This window comes from Solanum verrucosum, unplaced genomic scaffold, assembly GCF_900185275.1.
Source record: "Solanum verrucosum unplaced genomic scaffold, falcon-dt-bn FXZP01000234.1, whole genome shotgun sequence".
NCBI classification, from domain to species: Eukaryota; Viridiplantae; Streptophyta; class Magnoliopsida; order Solanales; family Solanaceae; genus Solanum; species Solanum verrucosum.
Window position 1 is genome coordinate 317,417 of NW_026020440.1, and position 23,509 is coordinate 340,925.

The 23,509-nt window shown below is 31.9% G+C and overlaps 2 protein-coding genes across 2 annotated transcripts; one reads left to right on the plus strand and one right to left on the minus strand.

The window, feature by feature from the left end:
- Positions 1 to 14,295: 14,295 nt before the first annotated feature.
- LOC125808281 (uncharacterized) lies at positions 14,296 to 15,024 on the minus strand. Its single transcript, XM_049488001.1, has one exon. The coding sequence runs from the start codon at positions 15,022 to 15,024 to the stop codon at positions 14,296 to 14,298; it is 729 nt and encodes a 242-aa protein (XP_049343958.1).
- Positions 15,025 to 20,609: 5,585 nt separating this feature from the next.
- On the plus strand, positions 20,610 to 23,274 carry LOC125808302 (putative E3 ubiquitin-protein ligase RF298). The gene is made up of 2 exons (XM_049488026.1): positions 20,610 to 22,562; positions 22,795 to 23,274. Exons 1-2 carry the CDS (start codon positions 20,610 to 20,612, stop codon positions 23,272 to 23,274), a joined length of 2,433 nt encoding a protein of 810 aa, XP_049343983.1.
- The last annotated feature ends 235 nt before the right edge of the window (positions 23,275 to 23,509 follow it).

Sequence of the window (23,509 nt, forward strand, 5' to 3'; positions counted from 1 at the left end):
GCACTTACACAGACTTACTCTTTTTAATTTAACCATTTGTTATTTGAAACGTAACATCCTAACTAATTTTATTCACCCAAGGGGTAAATGTTCATTCACACGATTCAAACTCGAGATATCTTATTCCTATTTTCCCTTATAGCACTTGACAAACCAAACAAAATTATTTCTTTGCTGCATTCTATGAACTTACACCAGTTTCCTAACCTTGTTTTTCAAAATTAACTCCATATGCAATAGAGTAGTTGGATCTTGATTGTCTACTAGCAAGAAGTGGAACATCTTTTGATGTTAGATATGGACAAAGATGATATGATATCACTTAGAACCATTTCATTTTTGTTGATTTGGAAATAAGTGATTCTGTTTCTACATAAGTTAAAATTTTAGTGGAAGTTCTTCCTTTGTCTTGTTATATCTACTCAGTACTAGTATTCACCTGTTCACATTGGCTTTGAAATAGCTGCAAACATGGTATTGCATTATGTGGATGTGGTCTGATTATTTCCATTACAGGTTCATCTGAATTCAGTAATTTTAATTCTGAATATATTTTATGATATTTTTTTCCTTTTCCTATTATCTCGAATGATCATACATATGAATATTGTTGAAAACATGTACAATTTTACAGCAGAATCTAGTAATCATAGCTTTTACGGAATCCATTTACAACTTTACTCTTAAAAATCCTATATTTGTACTCTATATATTTTATGGAAAAGAGTCATATTATAATATAATTGTCCTTATAATCCATTTACAACCTGTCTCTTCCTCTTCATTTAATGGTTGATGATAAGTTTGAGGTAATCCAATTGTATTCAAGTTCAATTTTTTCTTCATTTCTTGCTAGATGACTTGTGTATTGTTTCACAATGTATTGTATTGTATTGTATTATTTTGATGAATATAATATTTGGTTAAATTTTATTGTATTTTGTCGTTACATATTTAAACTAACATTGATCGTCGCAACAGAATACAAGAGGTAACAACAATCCAAACAAGGTGACACACCATAAATGTGAAATGGCAGTAGGCAGTAGTGGTTTTGAATGAAGTTATTTATGAAATCTAAATATTTATTTGGTTGTTGAGGAAAAAGAGTTACTAATAAAACGTTTTTCATTCAACATCATCTTTTAATTAACAGACAGCTGGTTTAATTATTATTATTTTTTTTTTCAAAAACTCTATAAACTTTTGTTCTTTTGTAAATAAATTCAAAACTTGACCACTAAGTTTATGCTATTTCTTTTTCTTTAGTCGCTATTGTTGCTGGTTGGTCTAATTTAAAACTCAAGTGAATAGGAAGTTTTATGCAGGGATTAGTTATACATGTATAAGATATTCCACCCTCTATCCTGCATAAAATAATACAAATATTTCCTTTTAACTTATACGTGTATTAATTATGTGTGTTTCTAAATTGTCAACCAAACCTCATATTAATTTTATACATGAGTAATTTATTTTCTATCTACCTATCAAACATCGTATAAGTTATATATATGAAAATTAATTCATGGATAACTTGTTTCTTATCCGGCTACCAAATGACCCCTAAAGGTGATGTCGACGGTCATGGTGAAATTGTTGATTATTATGGTGTGCTACAAAATATCCTAGAACTTAGGTATCTTGGATGGCCAAAAAAAAGATAGTACCATTTCGATGCAAGTGGTTTGATCCATCACATAGAGGTACAAAGGTGAATCAATAACATAATTTAATTGAAGTTAAGCACATGAGATAACGTGCTCGCTAGCTATGACCCTTTTACTATTTAACAATGCTAAGTAAGTGTATTATGTTTCATATCCTTTACATAGAGATATGTCTGACTAGTGGGTAGTTATAAGACCAAGTCTATAGATAGAATTGAGGTTGATAATATGTTAGATGTGGCGTACCAAAATGATGTAGCAGTTCAAATAGTGAACATATTGATGGTTAGAAAATAGTCTAGAACATCATGAACACATATTAGAAGAAGTTGATCATAATGATGAAGTAACTGTCATCGCAAATGTTAAGGTTGAATTGGCCGAAGAAAATGAAACAAGCAGAGAGGAAGAATTAGTTGATGAATATGAAACAAGCACGAAGGAAGAACTGACTAACTGGTAGAAATAAAACAAGTGAGGAGAAAGAATGGAAGAATAACAACTAGCACACATACATTCTGTCATAGATAACTAAATGTTACTCTCTATATCAGCTTTACTCTTTTTCACGCGAGAATTACATGTGTTTTAGAAATATTTGTGTACCCCAATATGTTGCAAGAGATGAACTTGGCTGCGACCTCAGCATCGTTTATCAGAGATAGATAACTGTGGTTGAAAAGGAAAAGAGTGAATAGTCACCTGAAGAGTACAAAGAGGAAAAACTCAACAGAGCCAAGGCATGGATAATCAAATAAGGCTACGGTTCCACATTCGTGATACAGCTCCTGTGGGTAAAGCTGAAAAATTCAATTTATCTGCAACTTCAGTGTGACAGTACGTGTGTGCTCGATGATTAACTAAGTTACAAACTTGATAATGCAGGGTTCTAATCTGTAATAGTGAAAATAGTGGTGCTTTTGTTTTTAATAGTACATTAATGACTTATTTGAATTTGTTTGGGATTGTCTGTGTAAACATTGGAAGGACTCTGAAAGTAAAGTCTTTAGTCTCTCCTAAAATAAATTTAGACAACAATTTTTTTTAGCTACCTATAACAATTTTATACATGTCAAAACTCAAAAGTGAAAATAAGTAGTGAGATTTGCCACCACACTTCAGAGTTCAAACATTTTAACAGAATCATAAAACTTCCCAAAGGGTTTTTGTTAGGATCTTTAGGGAAGAATTGATTCACAAGGCGATATATAAATTCAGCTCATTAAAAGGATGCCGAAACCTAGAGTTCAATGGAAGAGAGAACTCCAATCACTTCAGCTCTTTAAAGGGGGGCTGAGGCTTCTGAGAATACTCAGTCAAACCGATATAACCAACAGTTGTCAAAACCTTTTAACCCAATTGCTCAAACCTTGCAGTCCAAAGTTCATGTTGCTAGTGCAGCCGCTCAAGAACCTGAGTCTAAAAATTCGTATGTTTGTCAAGCATGTTCCACACCTCTTCCAAAAGCAGAGGCAAAATCAAAAGCAATTGTTTCAGAATCGATGCAAGTTTAAAGAAAAAGAAATTGTTAGCTAAGGTGGAATCTGGAAGCTGACGTATCAAGTTAGTTAGTTGCAACAGTTCACCAGGAAATGCAAATGTTGGAGGAAAACACCATAGAGAGGATTATGGAGATGGAGTAGGCGCTGGTAAATTCTGATTTCATGATTGAGACAACTAATTCTGATTATGGAGATGGAGTAAGCGCTGGTAAATACTAATTTCATGATTGAGACAACTAATTCTGGTCTTAACACTTTGGAGAGATATAATGTTGGACTAAAGAAGGAGATGGAGGCCTTAATGTTCTCTACCGATGTGTATGCTATGAATGTGAATAATGCTTTAGCAAAGGTGCTAGAGGCAGTAAAGAAGTGTCAAGCAGAGGACGTGGAGAAATGCTCATTTGAGGGAGATTTATCTACTATCGAGCAGGAAAAAGTTGTTTTACAGCAGTAGCAAGAGAAAGCTAACAAGGTAGTGGACCAGTTTAAGGTAATTTTATTCTAGTAATTAAACTTCTTTGCCTAGTTGATCAAGGTAAAATATGTTTTTACCAATATATATAGTTAGTGTTTTAGAGTCTTCAGGTCATTAATGACTTGTTGTTACAGTATCGATTATAATTTCAGTTCTTTTTTACTTATTGCCTCTGGTAATAGTGGTTCAAGCATTCACTTAGGCAGTCCTTCTGATAATGCACTTGCTATTTGATATTCCTCCTATTATAAAAAATAATTTTGTAAATTTTTATGAATTTCAGGTCCTATCGAAGAAGGAGGAAAGGGTAAAACAAAATTTTCTACAACAAGTTGATTCCCTGAAAACTAAAGAGAACAACTCTATGTTAAGGAAAAGTGGAGCAAGATAATTTTACAGAAAAGGTAGAGAGAAACATGCAAAAGAATAAAGAAGATATCCAAAAGCGTGAGAGTGAAATCTCTCAGTTTAGACTGCAGTCTAAAAGATAAAAAATAGAGGCAATTAAACAAGGCATTCCTCAAAATGAGAGAGATGAAGCTATATTGTCGCTAACTTCCCGTTTGAAGACACCGCAGAAAAAGCTCCAAGGGTGGGCCGAAATTGGGCCATTTGAAGACACTGCAGAAAAAGCTTGAAGGGTGGGCTGATTGGGCAAATGAGAAGGTAATGCAAGCTACTCAAAGGCTTGGCAAGGACTAGGCTGAGCATAAAAAGTTGAGGAAAGAAAGAGAAGATGCGGAAAAAGTTCACCAAGATATGCAAATGCTGGATGAAAATACCATGGAGATGGAGCAAGCGTTGGTAAATATAATTCCATGATTGAGACAACTAATTGTGGTATTAACACTTTGGAAAGGTATAATGTTGGACTAAAGAAGGGGGAGGAGGTCTTAATGCTCTCCACCGGTGTGTATGCTATGAACGTGAATAATGCTTTAGCAAAGGAGCAAGAGACAACAAAGAAGTGTCAAGCAGGAGACGTGGAGAAGTGTATCTACTATCCATCAGGAAAAAGCTGCTTTGCAGTAGCAGCAAAAGAAATCCAACAAGCTCCTGGACCAGTTTGAGGTATTTTTATTCTAGTAATGGAACTTCTTTGCCTAGTTGATCAAGGTAAAATGTTTTTCTTTTATCAATATAGTTAGTGTCATGCGAGGCTCAATCCAATCAGTGGCCTAAAGCCAAAATAAATCGGACGCCTTAAATTTTTAATATTTTATATTTAAAGTCTATTCTTCTAGTTTTTTAAGATATAAAATTGTTTGTATATTTAAAATTATATTTGAGATGCAAAGTTATTTCTTTCTTTTTATTGGAAAAATTTCACATTTTCCATAAATAGTACTCCATCCGTTTTAATCTTCTTTTTTCTGATTTTGACTTGACACAAAATTTAAAAAAGTAAAGGAGATTTTCGAATCTTATGGTCTTAAACTAAATTAGATATATATATTTCAAGATGTCTTTTAATCTTGTGATCTTAAGCATGTCATGTGGAAAGTTAAATTTAAAAATTGACAAAAAAGAAAAAAACCATTCTTTAGTGTTTCAAAATGATCTAAAAAAAGTAAGATGGATAAATTGAAAGACACAATATAATTTATTTTTTTAGAAAAAAACTTATAATACTACTTATAATTCTATGCAGAAAGTTCTGGCTCTAATTTTGTAAAGATGGAGAGGGAGTGTGTTATGTGTATGGATGAGCAGATATCAAGTGGGTTTTCTCCCTTGTGCACATCAAGTCCTTTGTGAAGATTGCGACGTGCTTCACCAAAAGAAAGGAATGGACGAATGCTCTTCTTGTAGGACACCAATAAAGAAGCAGACTAGTGTCCGCTTTGCTGATTCTTAATAGTTAGCAACTTCTGAACATCAACAGGAAAAAAGAGTTGGTCATTGTTTTTTCTTTTCAGAAAAAGTTTATATGTCCTTTTTTCAGGCCATTCTTTCATACTGTAACTGCAAAGGTTGATAGGAAAATTGATGGCTTGTGTGAATCCACCACGGGTCAAGGGACCATGTCCTTGACTGAAAACAGCTAATTAAGAACAGAGAAGAACAACAATCTACACAGCGAAAAGTAAAGCACACATGGTGTTTACATGAAAACTTTCTTGCTCAAGGAAGAAAAAAGCACAACCTACCTCGTAGGATTTCACCAACAACTTCACTAACAACACGAGCCAAGTCTCAGATTACAACCTCTTGTAACCTAGGAATTAAACTTTTAATCCCTCTCTCCTTGTAATAACTCAATTACAATACAACTAAGCAATAACCCTATTGCTGACTACAGTACCAACTAACTATAGTTGATATAGACTTCAAGGGCAAATTTAGCCGACAATACAAGACTGCAGTGCTACCTGAAGTGATGCATTCCTGCAACAGCGACCTGGTCCCTCATTAGTTCCCCTTTGCAATAAGGTTCTTCTTAGAGACAGTTCCCCCCTGAATAAGTATTCTCTCTTGACTGAGCATATCACTCATATAATAGATTGGTCGGGTGCGTACCTAGTCCCTAATTTGTTTCCTTGGCAAGTTTGTTGAATCATCAAAATAATGCATAGTACTTCAACATCTATGCTTCATCAATTTTCCCCTTTTTTATGATGAAAATCTCATGAAGAAAGTTTCTCCTGCGAATCAGATTCTCATACAGTTTCCGCTGAATGACTGAACATAGCATAGCGGTTCCTCAAAAGATTTGTCAAATCATCAAAACAATGCATAGTACTTCGATATGTAGAAAGAGGGAGGAGTGCTTGATGGTCGACCGTGTAAATCCTTAAGTTTGAAGGTTTAATACAAAATGTTGTTCTATGTGCTGAAACTTAATCTTTCTCAAGCATTTTGTATACTTACATATGGATATTAGTGTACTTCCTCACGTGTTTTGTATACTTCGTCAAGTACCCAAAAATAAGATTTCAAGTGTTCTGCACTTACCAAACTTTATTTTTAAATAAAAATTAATTAACCATTTGTTATTTGAAACTTCATGTCCTGACTAATTTTGTTCACCCAAGGGGTAAATGTTCTTCATTCACAGGATTCAAACCTAAGATCTCTAATTTCTATAATCCTTTGTAGCACTTGCCAAACAAAACTATTTCATTGTTCCATTCTATTAATTTACATCAAGCAAGAAATGTTAATACTAGAGTAAGTAATCATTAAATTCATTGTCTTGTCAAAAATGATCCTATCGTTTTGCATGTTAATACTAGAGCAATTACTTATTCGTAAGAAATAAAATTTAGCTCCATATACAAAAAAGAGTAGTTGGATCTTGATTGTCTACTAGCAAGAAGTGGAACATCTTTTGATGTAATATATATATATATATATATAGGAAAAATTACAATAATATACTACTTAAGACTTTAATTAACAATATATGCACATACTTTTATTTAATTATAACCATAGTTTATAAATTACATGCATAGCAGAATAATTAATTTTTTATGTTAATTTAATCATATAAATTCGATTTTCTTCTCTCCTATTTTTGGGATTATATGCCTTATTTATCTCCCAATTACAGTTTTGTTTGCACACGTTACTGCCTTTTGAATGATATTATTTTATTTTCTTCCTTTTTAATTCAATGAATGTAAAGTAAAACCTTTTTACTTTTTCAACAACTTATTCTTTCTAAATATTCATTATTCCCTAGGTAGTTTTATTTGGAGAGAAATTGTAACCATTGTTGTCTTTCTATCTTCCGTTCATATTCATCACTTTCACCATTCTTTTCTTTCTCACCAGTTTAATGCTTTCACCATTTTTATCTTTTCTCTTAAGGTCAGTCATCCCTCAATATTATATAATACAAACAATTCAGCCATTATATACCACCAATAAATTTGAACAGTTATATCATATTTTCACCAAAAAAATCATAAAGTAGTAAATCAACATGCAATCGATCACCAACGTTACAATAGCAATTACGCCACTATTATAAATTGATCCTTATTATGAATTAGCTAATTAACCAAATATGGATTAAATTGTGATTAACATTCATTAAAAAAATCTGAATTTCAACAAAAACCTAAAAGATTCAAATGTATACTTTTTCAAAACAAAACCAAAAAAAAAACACCAATGAAAATTCTGAGGCGCAAATTTGGGACAAGTTTTTTTTGTTATGCCCGATGTACCACATTTACTACAAGTGACTTTACACCTTTTGAATTTTCCTTCGTTGAATTCCTTCTTACGATCATTATTTGGTGGTTTGCCTTGTTGTTTTCTTGCAATTGATGGTAACACTATTCTTCCATAATATGTGATTGAATATACCAAGTGCTTTCGCAAGGCATTGGATCAATTGAGATTGCTTAAGTATCTTGAAAAGTCTTAGAACTATAATAAGCTGAACAATAATCTTCGTAGTGTTTGTTTCTGTATCTGATAGCAGCAACTGTATGACTACAAGAAATCTCATATTGTAATCCATGTACTTACCTATGTTAGATTACAATTTATTGTTAATCAATCTCCAAAATAATTTTGGACAACCCAAAATACACTATAAAATACACCAATAGATGAACCAAAAAAAAACCATGAAAATTGATGTTTATATACGACCTAAATATATCAATTACACCAAAAAATACATTATCTAAATTCCTAGCAAAAAGGCTATCATCTGTGGTAGCCTGTTGTCCATTAAGAATAGAAGTGCTGCAACTCGAGCCCTTTTTCCCTGAATCAATGTAGAAGCCTCAAATACACCAATAGATGAACCAAAAAACTACCATGTTAGTTGGTGATTATATATGACCTTAAATATATCAATTACACCAGAAAATACACTACATACACAAATAGATGAACAAAAAAACTATCATGTTGGTTGGTGTTTATTTACGACCTAAAATTAACAATTCTACTAGGATATACACCATAAATACACCAACAGATGAACCAAAAAACTACCATGAAAATTGGTGCCTATATACTACCTAAATATATCAATTATACCAGAATATACATCACAAATACACCAATAAATGAACCAAAAAACTACCATGAAAGTTGGTGTTTATATACGACCTAAATATATGAATTATATCATAAAATACACTATCTACTACCCCAATAGATGAACCAAAAAAATATCACGTTAGTTGGTGTTTAAATACGTTAAAAAATATACAATTACATCAGAACATAAACCCAAAAAACTATCCCAAATTTTTGTGTTCGTTTATTAACAATCAATATACACTATCAATTACATCAAATCACCTACACCAAATGCACTATCAATTACACCTAGTTTTTTACCAAAATAATATTCAAGAAATTTGGCGTTTAAATCACTCACAACAAAAATAAATGATGAATAATGGTGTTTATAAAAACATACTACAGAATTGAACCTAATAATATACCAAAAACGATTAATAATATTTATTGTTTATTCAAGAATTGAAACCAGTCAATCGTTGCACCAGATCATTTACCAAAGCTTATGAATTTTATACCTAACCACAAAAACATACAATTTAAACCAACGAATAAATACCAAAACGACCTAATATAGATTGTAAGAAAAATGATCATACGAAAAAAATCACAAATATATTAAAATAATCACATAAAAAACACCAATTCAATCATTATTTGTTCAAATACCTAATGTGTCTCATCGTTCGTTGTGTTGAATTAGAATTCAAAAATTGTTGGTATCCATGTTTCAACAATTGATCAGAATGAGTAGAAAGAGAATTTTATTTTTGTTAAAAACCTTTCTTCATGAGAGAGAATATATAACAAAACTGAGTAAATCGTGAAAGGTAAAATAATTGGAGAAAATCAAGAAATATGAGATAAGCGTCGTTGACTATTTCTAGGTTTTTTTTTTTTAACTATAAATTCTAGTTTTGAAAAAAAACTATTGCTATATAGTAGTAATTAAGGTACTTAAGTTGTATACTTTAGGTTTTTGCCCTATATATATGGACAAATATAATATGATCCCACTTAGAACCATTTCTTTTTTGTTGATTTGGAAGTAAGTGATTCTGTCTCGAAATAAGTTAAAACTTAGTAGAAGCTCTTCCTTTGTCTTTTTATATCTGCTCAGTACTAGTATTCATCCGTTCACAATTGGCTTTCAAACAACTCATGCATGGTATTGGATTCTGTGGATGTGGTATGGTTATTTTAATTTAACTTGGGTGGATAAAACTAAGGACTTACAGGTTCATCTGAACTTTGATTCGGACTCTGATATGTGTTAATGAAAGTATAGCGGAGGTAATATCTTTATCAAATCAGTTCAACATCTCTAATATATACAAAAAGAAACTTTTTTAAACGTTTTATATATAATAGGAGTATGATTTTTCGACAAATGGAGTTCAAAATAAGTAGTATACAATATACTAATAGCATAAATAAATTTTATTAATGTCGTTTAACTTGTTGATTCATCCACATTATGTTTTTCTTGTTTCAAAACTTGTAATTCGACTAATTTTAGAGGAAAAAATATTCTGAATATATTTTATGATATTTTTTTTTTACTTTTTCCTATTATCTCGAAAGATCATTCATATGGTACATTTGTTGAAAACATGTACAACTTTACCATCAGAATCTAGTAGCCATAGCTTTTATGGAATCCATTTACAACTTTACTCTTAAAATTCTTTATTTGTACTCAATATATTTTATGGAAAATCGTAAGAATAAAAATTAGCTCCATATGCAAAAGAGTAGTTGGATCTTGATTGTCTACTAGCAAGAAGTGGAACATCTTTTGATGTAATATATATATGGACAAAGATAATATGATCCCACTTAGAACCATTTCTTTTTTGTTGATTTGGAAGTAAATGATTCCGCTTATAAATAAGTTAAAATTTAGTAGAAGCTATTCTTTTGTCTTGTCATATCTACTCAGCACTAGTATTCATCTGTTCACAATTGGCTTTCAAACAACTCATGCATGATATTGGATTCTGTGGATGTGGTATGGTTATTTTAATTTAACTTGGGCAGATGAAACTAAGGACTTACAAGTTTATCTGAACTTAGCTAGTAACTTTGATTCGGACTCTATATATGTGTTAATGAAAGTATAGCGGAGGTAATATCTTTATCAAATCAGTTCAACATCTCTAATATATACAAAAAGGAACTTTTTTAAACGTTTTATATATAATAGGAGTATAATTTTTCGACAAATGGAGTTCAAAATAATTAGTATACAATATACTAATAGCATATATAATTTTTATTAATGTTGTTTAACTTGTTGCTTCAACCACATTATGTTTTTCTTGTTTCAAAACTTGTAATTCGACTAATTTTAGAGGAAAAAAATATTCTGAATATATTTTATGATATTTTTTTTTACTTTTTTCTTTTATCTCGAAAGATAGTTCATATGGTACATTGTTGAAAACATGTACAATTTTACCAGCAGAATCTAGTAGCCATAGCTTTTATGGAATCCATTAACAACTTTACTCTTAAAATCCTTTATTTGTACTCAATATATTTGAAGGAAAAAATGTCATATTATACTTTTCCTTAAGATTTTTTAAAGCACCCCTTTTGTTGTTTTTCCTCAACTTGATCATTAATGGGTTTTTTCTTTCCTCTTCTCTAAGTCGGTTTTGGGTTTCTTGATTGACTTGTTTGGATAGTGGTTGTGTATTGTTTCACGATGTATTGTATCATATCACATTGTGTTGTATTGTATAGTTTTGATAGATTTGCATCGTTCTTCATTATTACATAATGTCAATTATAAACAATTTAAAGGATAAATATCAAAACAAACAATGTATTTAAAATAACATATATAGTCGCAACACAATACAAAATGTAACAACCATCCAAACAAGGTCACACCATAAATGTGAAACACTAGTAGCAGTACAATTTTGAATAAAGTGTAAATAATTATTTGGTTGTTGAGGAAAATGACAGATAAAATGCAAATGTATGTGTGTTCGGTTACTAAATTCCATGTGTTTTGAATAAAGTCTAAATTTTCATTTGGATTTGGACAAGACACTGAACTCATCACATTCTTCTTGTGCAACAAAGAAGAGTTCTAGCTCTAAAGTAAATACTTTAGTTAAAGCAATACACCTTTACCAAAGCAAGTTCTGATAGTCTACCCTTCCTCATCCATTGCACCTGCAATTGACACCTCCATTGTGCCACCATGCAAGATAATATAAAGGCATAATACATAAACATGACCTTTAACTTGGCGTTAGCGGACAACTATGACCTTTAACTTTGGATGTGCACAAGTAGACACTTAAATTTGTATAAAATTGAATAAATAGACACAATCGTCCTACATGGCACCCTACATGACAATTTTGTGTCCTACGTGGCGTCCTATGTGTATTATGCCATGTAGGACAAGTGTGTCTACTTATTCAATTTTATACAAGTTTAAGTGCCTACTTGTGCACACTCAAAGTTGGAGGGCATAGTTGCCCACTGGAGCCAAGTTAAGGGTCATGTTTATGTATTATGCCTAATAGAAATGAAAAGGATTCAGATTCATTAGCCTTGGAACCTAAGCCTAGCGAAAATTCCCCAAACAACACAACTATTTCTTCTGTGGTGCCAGATTATTATGTAGGTATCTCGTATGATGAGTCTCTAAGGAAATATGTCCCTCAAAATGAGAGATGAAGCTATATGGTTGCTAACTTCCCATTTGAAGACATTGCAGAAAGAGCTCTAAGGGTGGTCTAATTGGGCAAATGAGAAGGTAATGCAGGCTACTTGGACGCTTGGCAAGGACCATAGCTTAAAATGTTGAGGCAAGAAAACGAAGATGCTGAAAAAGTTCACAAGGAAACGCAAATGCTGGACGAAAACACCATGAAGAGGATTTTAGAGACGAAGCAAGCGTTAGTAAATACTTATTACATAATTGAGTCAACTATTTCTGGTCTTAGCAGTTTGGAGGGGGAAAATGTTGTACTAAAGAAGGGGATGGAGGCTTTAAAGCTCTCTGTCACCGTAGAAGAAATAAATATGTTGTCTGGGGGCTTTTTGCTAGGCTTAGGTTCCAAGGCTAACGAATTTGAATCCTTTTCATTTACATTATCTTGCATGGTGGCACGCTAGAGGTGTTAGTTGTAGGTGCAATGGATGAGGAAGGGCAGACTATTAGAAATTGTTTCACTAAAGGTGTATTGCTTTTAACCAAAGTAATTACTTTAGAGTGAGAGCTCTTCTTTGTTGCACGAGAAGAATGTGATGAGTTCAGTGTCTTGTCCAAATCCAAATGAAATTTTAGACTTCATTCAAAACCACATGGAATTCAGTAATCGAATACACATACAGATGCATTTTATTTGTCTTTTACATCAGCAACCAAATAAATATTTAGACTTTATTCAAAACATGTACTGCCTACTGGTGGTGTGTGACCTTGTATATGTGTTAACAAAAGAGGTGGAGTTCAAAAAAAATTATCAATTGAGTTCAACATTCTTAATATATATATATATATATATATATATATATATATATATATATATAAAAGAATTTTTTTAACCTTGTATATCTAAAAGGAGTATGATTTTTCGGCAATTGGGGTTCGAATTAATCAGTATACAATATATAATAGCAAAATTAATTTTTATAATGTTGTTTAACTTGTTGATTTATCCACATTATGTTTTTCTTGATTCGAAGTTTATAATTTAACTAATTTTAGAAAAGTAAAATGTTCTTAATATATTTTATGGTACTTTTTACCTTTTACCTTTTACCTTTTTCCTTTTTCCTTTTTCCTTTTTCCTCATGTCTAAATAATCATTACATATGGTACATTGTTGAAAACATGTACAATTTTACTAGCAAAATTTAGTAGTCATTGCTTTTTATGGAATCCATTTATAATTTTACTCATAAAATCCTAGATTTGTGCTTAATATATTTTATGGAAAAGAGTCATATTATATTTGTCCTTGTACTTTTTTAATGCACCCCTTTTTCTGTTTTCCCTCAGTTTCTCTTTAATGGGTTGTTTTCTTCCTTTTCATTTAATGGTTGAGATAATCCAATAGTAGTCAAGTTAGATTTTTTTCTTCTATAAGTCGGTTTTGGGTGTCTGGGTTTTTTTTGTTTGGATGGTTGGTTGTTTCAAGATATATTGTGTTGCCTTGTATTGTTTTGTTATGATGAATATAATGTTCGAATAGATTGCATCATTTTATGTCGTCATATGATGTCAGATATAAATAATTTGAATAATAATAAATGAGAAAAATATGGTTATTAGATAATAAATAAAACAAAATGTGAAAAATAAGAATAAGGTAACAGCACATTAGTCATCATATAAAATGAGACACTTCATATTATATAATGATAACTATAACAATACGATACAAGTTTAAGTAGCTATCAAAATAAACTATATATTTAAACTAATATAAATCGTTGCAACACAATAAAACCAGTAACAACCATCCAAACAAGGTGACACACCATAAATGTGAAATGTGAATGAAGTTGCAAACTTGATAATGCAGGGCAATTTAGCAAAGAATACTTCACATTCAAAAAGATGGACCTTTTGTATTGGTTTCATCAAAGAAAACTAGAGTGTAGGATTTACTTACCATCAAAATTCAAAGTTCAACCATTTAGTGTAGTAGACACAGGTTTGTGGGGATATAACTCCATTTGGTGTACATTGATTAATCCTAGAGCAAGCACCACATGGAATTGAAGCCATTGGCGCGATTGTTTTTGGATCAGCCTCTAGAGCAACTCCGCTTGCAGTTCGATAACATACTGATCCAACAGGAATAGAATGATATTCTCCCAATCCAATACTCTTTACCTCTATAACAGCATTGTCCAGAACCATAGATTTCAATATTTCCGCGATTTGCTGACTTGTGCACTCAACAACTTTCCTTTTCTTCAAGAAATCGTGGATTCCCTCTGCAGTAGCAACTTTCAGCATTTGTATGACCTTGAGGCAAGTGTCTCTAAGAACTGTGATGAATTCCTTGTCAAGATTTCCCTCCGAGTACCACGCACCACCAGTCAGTTCATCCCAAGGTTCAAACTCAACAGCCATGTAATAAGGATCCCTTGATCCCTTACTTTGTATATTTGCGACTTTTTTTATCAACTTCTTTTTCACCAGTAACTTCAAGGATTTATCCACAACAATTGGTGCTATGTTTGCCTCTTTTTTCACCCCTGCCTTCAAGATACCCTGATTCTTTTTACTTTTCACCACATTGAGAACTATATAGTCAGCATCTACAAGTCCCTGAGTAGGCGAATCCACGTTTAGTCTTCTCCGCTTCATGGCGGCTGCTTCACTTGATCGGATCATCACTGTGGGTATAAAAGAGCAAATTAAGATGAGTTTTCAATTGATTCTTAATCTCTTATCACATAATTCCAATGCATGCTCATGTAGTAACTAGATCAATTATTTCCAATAGTCATTGCACCAGAAACTAGGGCCTCCAAAACAACCAAAAAAACCCCAAATTCAGTTACGAAAACAAACCAAAGAAACACAGAAAAGAAACAAATTGCAATAAGAGGCAGGATTAAACGAAGAACAAAAAGTAGATGAAGGAGATACATACATAAAAGAGAGACGACCAGATCTGATGAAACCCTAAGTATAAAAAAATTATGTTACTTCTTCCTCCGTTCCTTTTTAGTTGTTATGTATACTATAAATACTTGATAATATTAATTTTAAAAAATAAAAAGTTTGTTGCTAATCTCTTATTATTATGCACATATTTCTGAAATTTTATTATTGATGTAAGTATAATTAAAAATCATAAACAATTAAATTTTCAGTTACTTTTTATTTCTTAATTTCTCTAATTCACTTAAATTTAAATCAATCATGTGTTTAATATTGGCTTTGTAAGATTGTCTTCAATTCTTTGAGATGGTTTATTAAACATTTCAAGCTCAAACTAATTAGATTATCAAATAATTAAATTTAAAAAAAAATATTGTTTTAACTTTGAATGTCTTCTAAAGGTAACAATCATTATAATATTATTTTTTATTTAAAAGTATGGAATATTATATAAGTAAAAAAATAAATGATACTCTAATTGACATATTCAATGAAGTGAGGTCTTAATTTATTTTTAAACACTTTTAGAATAATCTTGATAGTTTATATAATAATTGATGCTATTGAAAAAGATTTCAAAACTATGATCAATAAAAGAGATTTAAATATGTGTGTTGTTATGTAACATACAATAATTTATATATACTTATTATTTTCTTACAAAATATTACAAGAAATATTATGCTGTTAATTGAAAAAGAAAAATTAATTATTCAATTATAATTAATTACAATATTTTTTAGAATTTATGAGAATATATATATATCTTTTTCAAAATTTTGGCTTTAGGCCACCCATTCTATTGAGTCGCCCAGTTTTCAGCTAACAAGTACAAATTAATATATGACTATATGATTACAAAGAACACAATTAATATGAATCTAGATCAATCATAACACAAATTGATAAAGAAATAATGAAGACTCACCCCACCAAAAAGTGGGTAGCAAGTTAAAAAAATAGGTGGTAATTTGCTCGTGGTTTCCTACTATCTGACCTAGGTTTCAAGTGGAGAGGGTAAGCCACCTTTGGCGACGTGATCCTTTCTTATTCACTTGTGCTGGTGGCGGAGAGGTCGGCGCCTGTGTTCTGGCTCTGGGGGGTGGGTCTTCCCTTTCTCAATTATGACGTACTCGGTTAGGTTGCCATCTAGGTCTCGGTCGGGGGCGACTTCCAAATTATGGTCTCATTCTTCCCTTGATTCACGATCCTTGCAGCTGAATTAATCCCCCATGTGTCGGGACCTGAACCGTGGTGGTGCTCTTCTACAACTTCTTCTACATAGGCTCCTCCAAACTAGTCCATCAGCTCGATTATAAGGTCACTAAAGCAATCATTTGGGCATCAATTTGTTTAGGCCTCAATTTATTGAAAAAATGGCACAACATGACAATTTATAGACTAAATTGGCAATAAATAGCCCACTTTTAATTTATTGGCAAAAAAGGATTTTTTAATATATATTTGATATCCAAAAGTCACGTTTTTTGAAAAGCTTTTTAAAAAATCTGATTTTCTCTCACCCATTTCCTATTTTATTGCTTTATTGTTTCTATTTTTTTTTTCTCCTTATTTTTTTGTTAACCGTTTTAAAGTAGTGTTCTTTCTTTTCTGGTCTCTTTTTTCTCTTTTTAAATATCTCGATAATTTCTTCTTTTCTTTTCTTCTCCTTAATTTGCTCTATCTAATTATGCAATATATAATTGTATATGTATCCATTGTTCTCTCATAAATTTCTCTTTCATATATACTCTTGAGTGCTTTCTTGCCCAAATCATTAGAAAATTTTGTGATTTGTGGAATTGAAGTTTTTCAACTCTTCTGGGCAATAGTTTTGATTCTAGATTTTGATTTTTTGGTATAAATTCTATGGGTTAGAAAGCTTCACATAAATTTTTTCTAAAAAAATCGGTATCATGATCTCGATTTTTTTAATCTCCACCAACAACTTCAAATTCTATCCATGTAAATACACTTCGATTAATGTATACCAATCTCAATTTAAATAAATATATACAAATTTGTTAGGTAAATACGGAACTGATGAATACAACAATGAATACAGGACAATTCATAAATATTCTTTGAATGAAAGATTATGTATACAAATAGAGCTAATTGAATTCATTAGTTAACTAAACTTATCACATAATTATACGCACTACTTATTTTACAAGATACATAATGTATACGTAACTATTTTTCACAATAACTAATACCTTGACACAATCTCATTTACCTTATAAAATTGACCTTCTATTAGTATAATTGTAGTAACACCCTCTCCAATTTTATGTACACTCGTAATCCCATATTATTTTACATTAACATTGAGTATTGAAGCTTCATCAATCTTATAATGAAATTTAAAGAAATTAATAGAAGTATCGACATTTAAATAATTTGATATCAATTAAATGAATCCATTGAAATAAATATTTTTTCCAATTCGATGTATACGTGTAATCCCATAGAATTGCGTATCAATATCGGTGTTGAATTGTTATTAATCCAAATAAAATTCAAAGGAATTGATGAAAGTATCGACATTTAAATGAGTTGAAATCCATTTGAATCAATCGAAATCAATACTTATTGTAATAACAACCCCTTCCATTGAATAAACAAAATAATTTTTACTATCGCATTCTTCGCTATGATAAATCAAAACTATCAATGATGTTATTTATTTTTCTTTGTTTGTTGTTGAAGTGCGTTGATTTTTTTTCTTCTTGAATACACTAATTTTGAATTGTTAAATTTCATGGAAACTGAATGACCATCTTTATCAATTCAAGACTTATAATACCATGAAAAAATAATACTCATGTCTCCTTAATTTATGATATTCATTAACTGTTAGTTTCATAATTGGGGTGGGGGGTGCGGGGGGGTGGGGGGGGGGACGCCTATTAAGAAGTCGAATTAATTTTGGGACAATTTGTGATAATATTTTATTGGGATTGTCTATTTAATGCTTATTAATATTGGGCTATATGTTGCAAATAGTTATAAGTAATTGTCTGTATATGTCATTTCCTACTATGAGTAAATTGGGCTACATCTTGGATAGCCAAATTGTTAAGGAAAAATCACTTACGTGTACACTTTTTAAAAAATATTTACGATATTTGTCAACATTATTCTTTTAACCATATATAACAATTTGGCTGAATGGTAGTATTGCTAAAAGTTGCGAATTACAGCACTTTTTGCTAAGTTTAATGGAACAAGATTGTTTAAGTTAGTATCGCTAAAAGTTGACAAAAATGATAATAAATTAAAAGTATACTTGAAATTGATAATTATTAAATAAAAGACATTCACTTATGTAATTTTTCCAATTGTTAAATACTTTAGGATTTCAAATGGGCTGGAAAATGGATATACAACCAAATCGGCTGAGTTGCTGGAGCATTTTGGGCCTTTTTTCTTCTTTTAAGTTAATTCATTTGAGCTTCTAATTTAATAACTAGTATATTATTTATTAGGTAAAAACTTAGTAAGTAAGAAAACTTGAAATAAGGTAATGACAATCAGCTTAAAAAAGACGACAATGAAGTAATAATAGTGTTGATAGTAAAAATATACTTTTAAAATAGTGAAAATGATAATAAAAATATGATAATCATAAAATAATAACAAGTTAAAGTAATGGTAATAATAGTATCTAAAAGATAATTACGAAAACATTAGTAGTAAAATAAAATAGTAGTGAAATATAAAGTATTCAACTTATTAGCAATTTAGAAGCTCAACGAAATAAATTAAAAGAAAGGAGGGGAAAATGTTGGTGTCAACACTAATTATATCATTTAGTTTAATTATTTAACATATTTTCCGTAAAATTATGTGAAAATTGAAATAAATCAATATGAGTAATGAGATATTTGTACCATCAATTTAAAAAACTAATGTGCTACAACAACATTGAAAAAATATGTTTATTTTGTCAATGCCATCTTACTATAATTACTTTGATTTGAAATATCCAAGAAAGAGTCATTAGATTCTATGAATTGAATATACATTTTATTTCTTTGACTTAAATCCAACTTACATGCCAAATATTTGAGGATTTTCACAATAACTATTTAATAAACCCCTTGAAAATGGAAAAGAGTTTTAAATTCCATTTAATTACAGATGAGTTAGAGATTAAATACAATGTACCTAACCATAATTATCATCAAACCAGTGACTCTATATAAGGAATCCAAATTTCAGTGTTTGGCACCACAAACAAAAGACTACTCATAGCTTATGCTCCCAATGGAGTTTACCCTTTCTTGATTGTGCCTTTTCAAAGCCTTTGGTGAGTGACCATTTTGATTTTGGATTGAAGTTTTGTTAAATCTAGTTTCATTCTTGATATATATATATAAAGAATCCATTTTTTCACTTTTGGTATAACCCCTTTTTCAGGTTTCTTGATTTTATTTATGGGATGAGTTTATTTAGGTTTCAAAAGATTATTTTCTTTATTGGTTTCTTGATAGAATTTGAGGTTTTCTGTGTTCATCTTCTTTTTTGGCAATTTTGATGGTCCCCCCCCCCCCCTCCCCGATTCATTTGAGTGATTTTTTTTCCAGAATTAATTTATTTGAGTTATTTTTTTGCAGAAAAAGAAGTTTTTTATTCAATCGAGTGAGTTTTTGGGAGATCGTTTATTGTCACTCAGAGGTAATTTTTTTCTTTTTCTTTTATATCCATTTCATTTGGTAATGTTTGGGAGCTCGTTCGCATTTTTGTTTAAATAATGGATACACGATTTCCCTTTTGTTTTGGCAATTTTTAATTCCCTACTGCTATGTTTTATTCAATTTTAATCCCCGAATTACCGTTGAATGATGTTACATTGAAGGATAGAGATTTGAGTAACTGAAATATGGTAGAATTTGTAATCCTCATAGAATATTAAGTACTTCTTTGGCAGCTTCACCTGAATGATAATGTTGTTGATTTATTGAGCTAATTGGAGTTGTTTTTATTGATGTCAGCCTGTCTTTGGGAGTTCCACATATACGATTTCTGCTTAATTGTGATCACTGAAGTTAGTTGTTCTTGTTGCTATCAGCTTGTCATTTTTGTTTTTTGTTATTTAGCCTATCAAATAAACATTGCAATGTGGTTTTCTCCTTTTGTTTGGCAACTCTAATTCTCTGTTGTTGTTATGTGTTATCTTAACTTATAATCCCCACACGTCCATATTATCACTTGAATGAATTTTTGTTGCAGGACCGGAAATTGTGGCTAGACACTTGATTGATCAAAGTACAACAATAATAACATTCATAGAAAACATAATCAACATGGTTGATGATAACATCAGTGATGATGCCAATAAAAAGTCGTTGGTGATTTCAGACAAGAAAATAGGAAGCATGAACAAGAGGAAGTTAGTATCTGAGCTTCCTCTAGGAACTCTTACTGATTCACCAGTGTCATGTCTAACGGAATTTCCAAAATATGAATTATTTGAGGAAGCACCGAAAGAAAACACTATTTTTGAGATCGACCCATTGAAGGGCGGGTGTCCTCAGTCTGATGCGGAACAAGAGGTGGAAATGCCACCAGATGCAGATTGGGAGGATACTATAACTACTCAACTTCTTGAGCTTTTAACCCAAAATTTGTCCACAGTTTTCCAGAGTGCAGTCAAGAAGATTGTCAAGTGTGGATACAGTGAGGAAATTGCTGAATGGGTTATCATGAGGAGTGGTCTTTATCATGGAAGCAAAGACGCTATCTCAAATGTAGTTGATGGTGCCTTGGCTTTATTGAGTAGGGAAAAGGTTTTCGATATTGATAGACCTGTTGTATTTGAAGATTTACCGAGCTTGGTTAATTACACATTGCTAGAGATGATATGTGTGTTGAGAGAGGTTAAGCCAGCTTTGCCAGTTGTAGAAGCATTGTGGTGGCTATTAATATTGGACTTGAATCCAATACATGCATGTACAATGGAAGGTTATCATCTGGTTGAGTTATGCAGTCAAGAAAGTCTAGGTGATAGCTCATCTGGTTTGAATCTTCCCCAATCAAAGATTGAGGCTTCCGATAATACTCAGTCAAACCTGAATAAACAACAGTTGTCAAAACCTTTTACCCCAATTGCTCAAACCTTGCAATCCAAAGTTCATATTGCTAGTGCATCCCCTCAAGAACCTGAGTCTAAAAATTCAAATGTTTGTCAAGCGGCAAAAGGAAAAGGAAGTTCCACACCTTTTCCAAAAGCAGAGGCTAAATCGAAAGGAGCAGTTTTAGAAGAAAAATCGGGGGCAGGTAAAAATTCCCTAAATTCCAAGAAGGATTTGCGTAGGCGAAAGACATATCAGTTTGAGAAGAAGAACTGCAGAAGCCGTACAAATAAGAATATTAAGGCAAACATGACTGCCTGGGAAAGTTTGGTTTTGGACAAGAATGTGAACTTATCTTTTACTGGTGTAACCAAGAAGAGTTCACACTCCAAAGGAACAACTTGCATTAAATGCAATCAACCTTTAGCAAAAGCAAGTTCTGATAGTCCATGCCCTTCCACATCCATTGCACCTGCAAGTGACACCTCCAAAGTACCACATATGCAAGATAATGTAAATGATAAGGATCTGGATTCGTTCGCCATGGAGCTCAAGTCCAGCAAAAAGGCCCTAGACAACACAATTATTTCTTCTGCGGTGCCAGATTATTTTGTTGGTATCCCATATGATGAGTCTCTGGGGAAATATGTCCCTCAAAATGAGAGAGATGAAACTATAATGTTGCGAACTTCCCGTTTGAAATCACTGCAGAAAGAGCTCCAAGGGTGGTCTGATTGGGCAAATGAGAAGGTAATGCAGGCTACCTGGAGGCTTGGCAAGGACCAGGCTGAGCTTAAAATGTTGAGGCAAGAAAAAAAAGATGCTGAAAAAGTTCACCAGGAAAAGGAAATGCCGGAGAAAGACACTATGGAAAGGATTATGGAGATGGAGAAAGCGCTGGTAAATACTAATTCCATGAGTGAGATAACTAATTCTCTTCTTAACACTTTGGAGATGGATAATGTTGGACTAAAAAAGGATATGGAGGCCTTAATGCTCTCCACCGGTAAGCATGCTATGAACGTGAATAATGCTTTGGCAAAGGAGCAGGAGGCAATAAAGAAGTGTCAAGCAGCGGATATGGAGAAGCACTCATTTGAAGAGGGTTTATCTACTATCAAGCAGGAAAAAACTTCTTTACAACAGCAGCAAGAGAAAGCCAATAGGGTTGTGGACCAGTTTAAGGTATTTTTATTCTAGTAATTAAATTTTTTTGTCTGGTTGATTAAAATGTTCTTTTACAAATATAGTAAGTGTTTTAGAGTCTTCAGGCTGGTAATGACTAGTTGTTTTTTTACTTATCGCCTCCGGTAATAGTGGTTCAAGCATTCACTTATGTAGTCGTACTGATAATGCACTTTCTATTTGATATTCCTTCTATTATATACATAAATTTGTAAATATTTATGAATTTCAGGTCCTATTGAAGCAGGAGGAACGGGTGAAACAAAGGTTTCTACAACAAGTTGATTCTCTGAAAGCTGAAAGAGAACAACTCCGTTTTCACGGAAAAGTGCAGCGAGATAATTTTAGAGAAAAGGTAGAGAGAAACATGCAAAAGTATAAAGAAGATATCCAAAAGTGTGAGAGTGAAATCTCTCTGTTGAGATTCCAATCTGAAAGATCAAAAATAGAGGCACTTAAACGAGGCATTCCACAAATGACAAAGGGTTTAGCAGCCTATGCAGAAAGTTATGGCTCTAATGTTCTAAATGTGGAGAGGGAGTGTATTATGTGTATGAATGAGCAGATATCAGTGGTTTTTCTCCCTTGTGCTCATCAAGTCCTTTGTGAAGATTGCAATGTGCTTCACCAAAAGAAAGGAATGGAAAAATGCCCTTTCTGTAGGACACCAATTAAGGAGCGGATTAGTGTCCACTTTCCTGATTCAGAATAGTTAGCAACTTCAAAATAGGAGTAGGAAAATGAAACTTGTCATTGTATGTTTTTTTTTCAGATTAAATCTATGTACTTATCGTCAGGCCTTCCTTTCTTACCGTAACTATAATAGTTGATAGGAAAATGCAAAAAGGTATATAGATATGTAGAAAGTACATTTGAAAAGAGTTACAAAAAGGGAGACGTGCTTAATGGTCGTTGTAAATCCTAAAGTTTGATGGTTTAATACATAA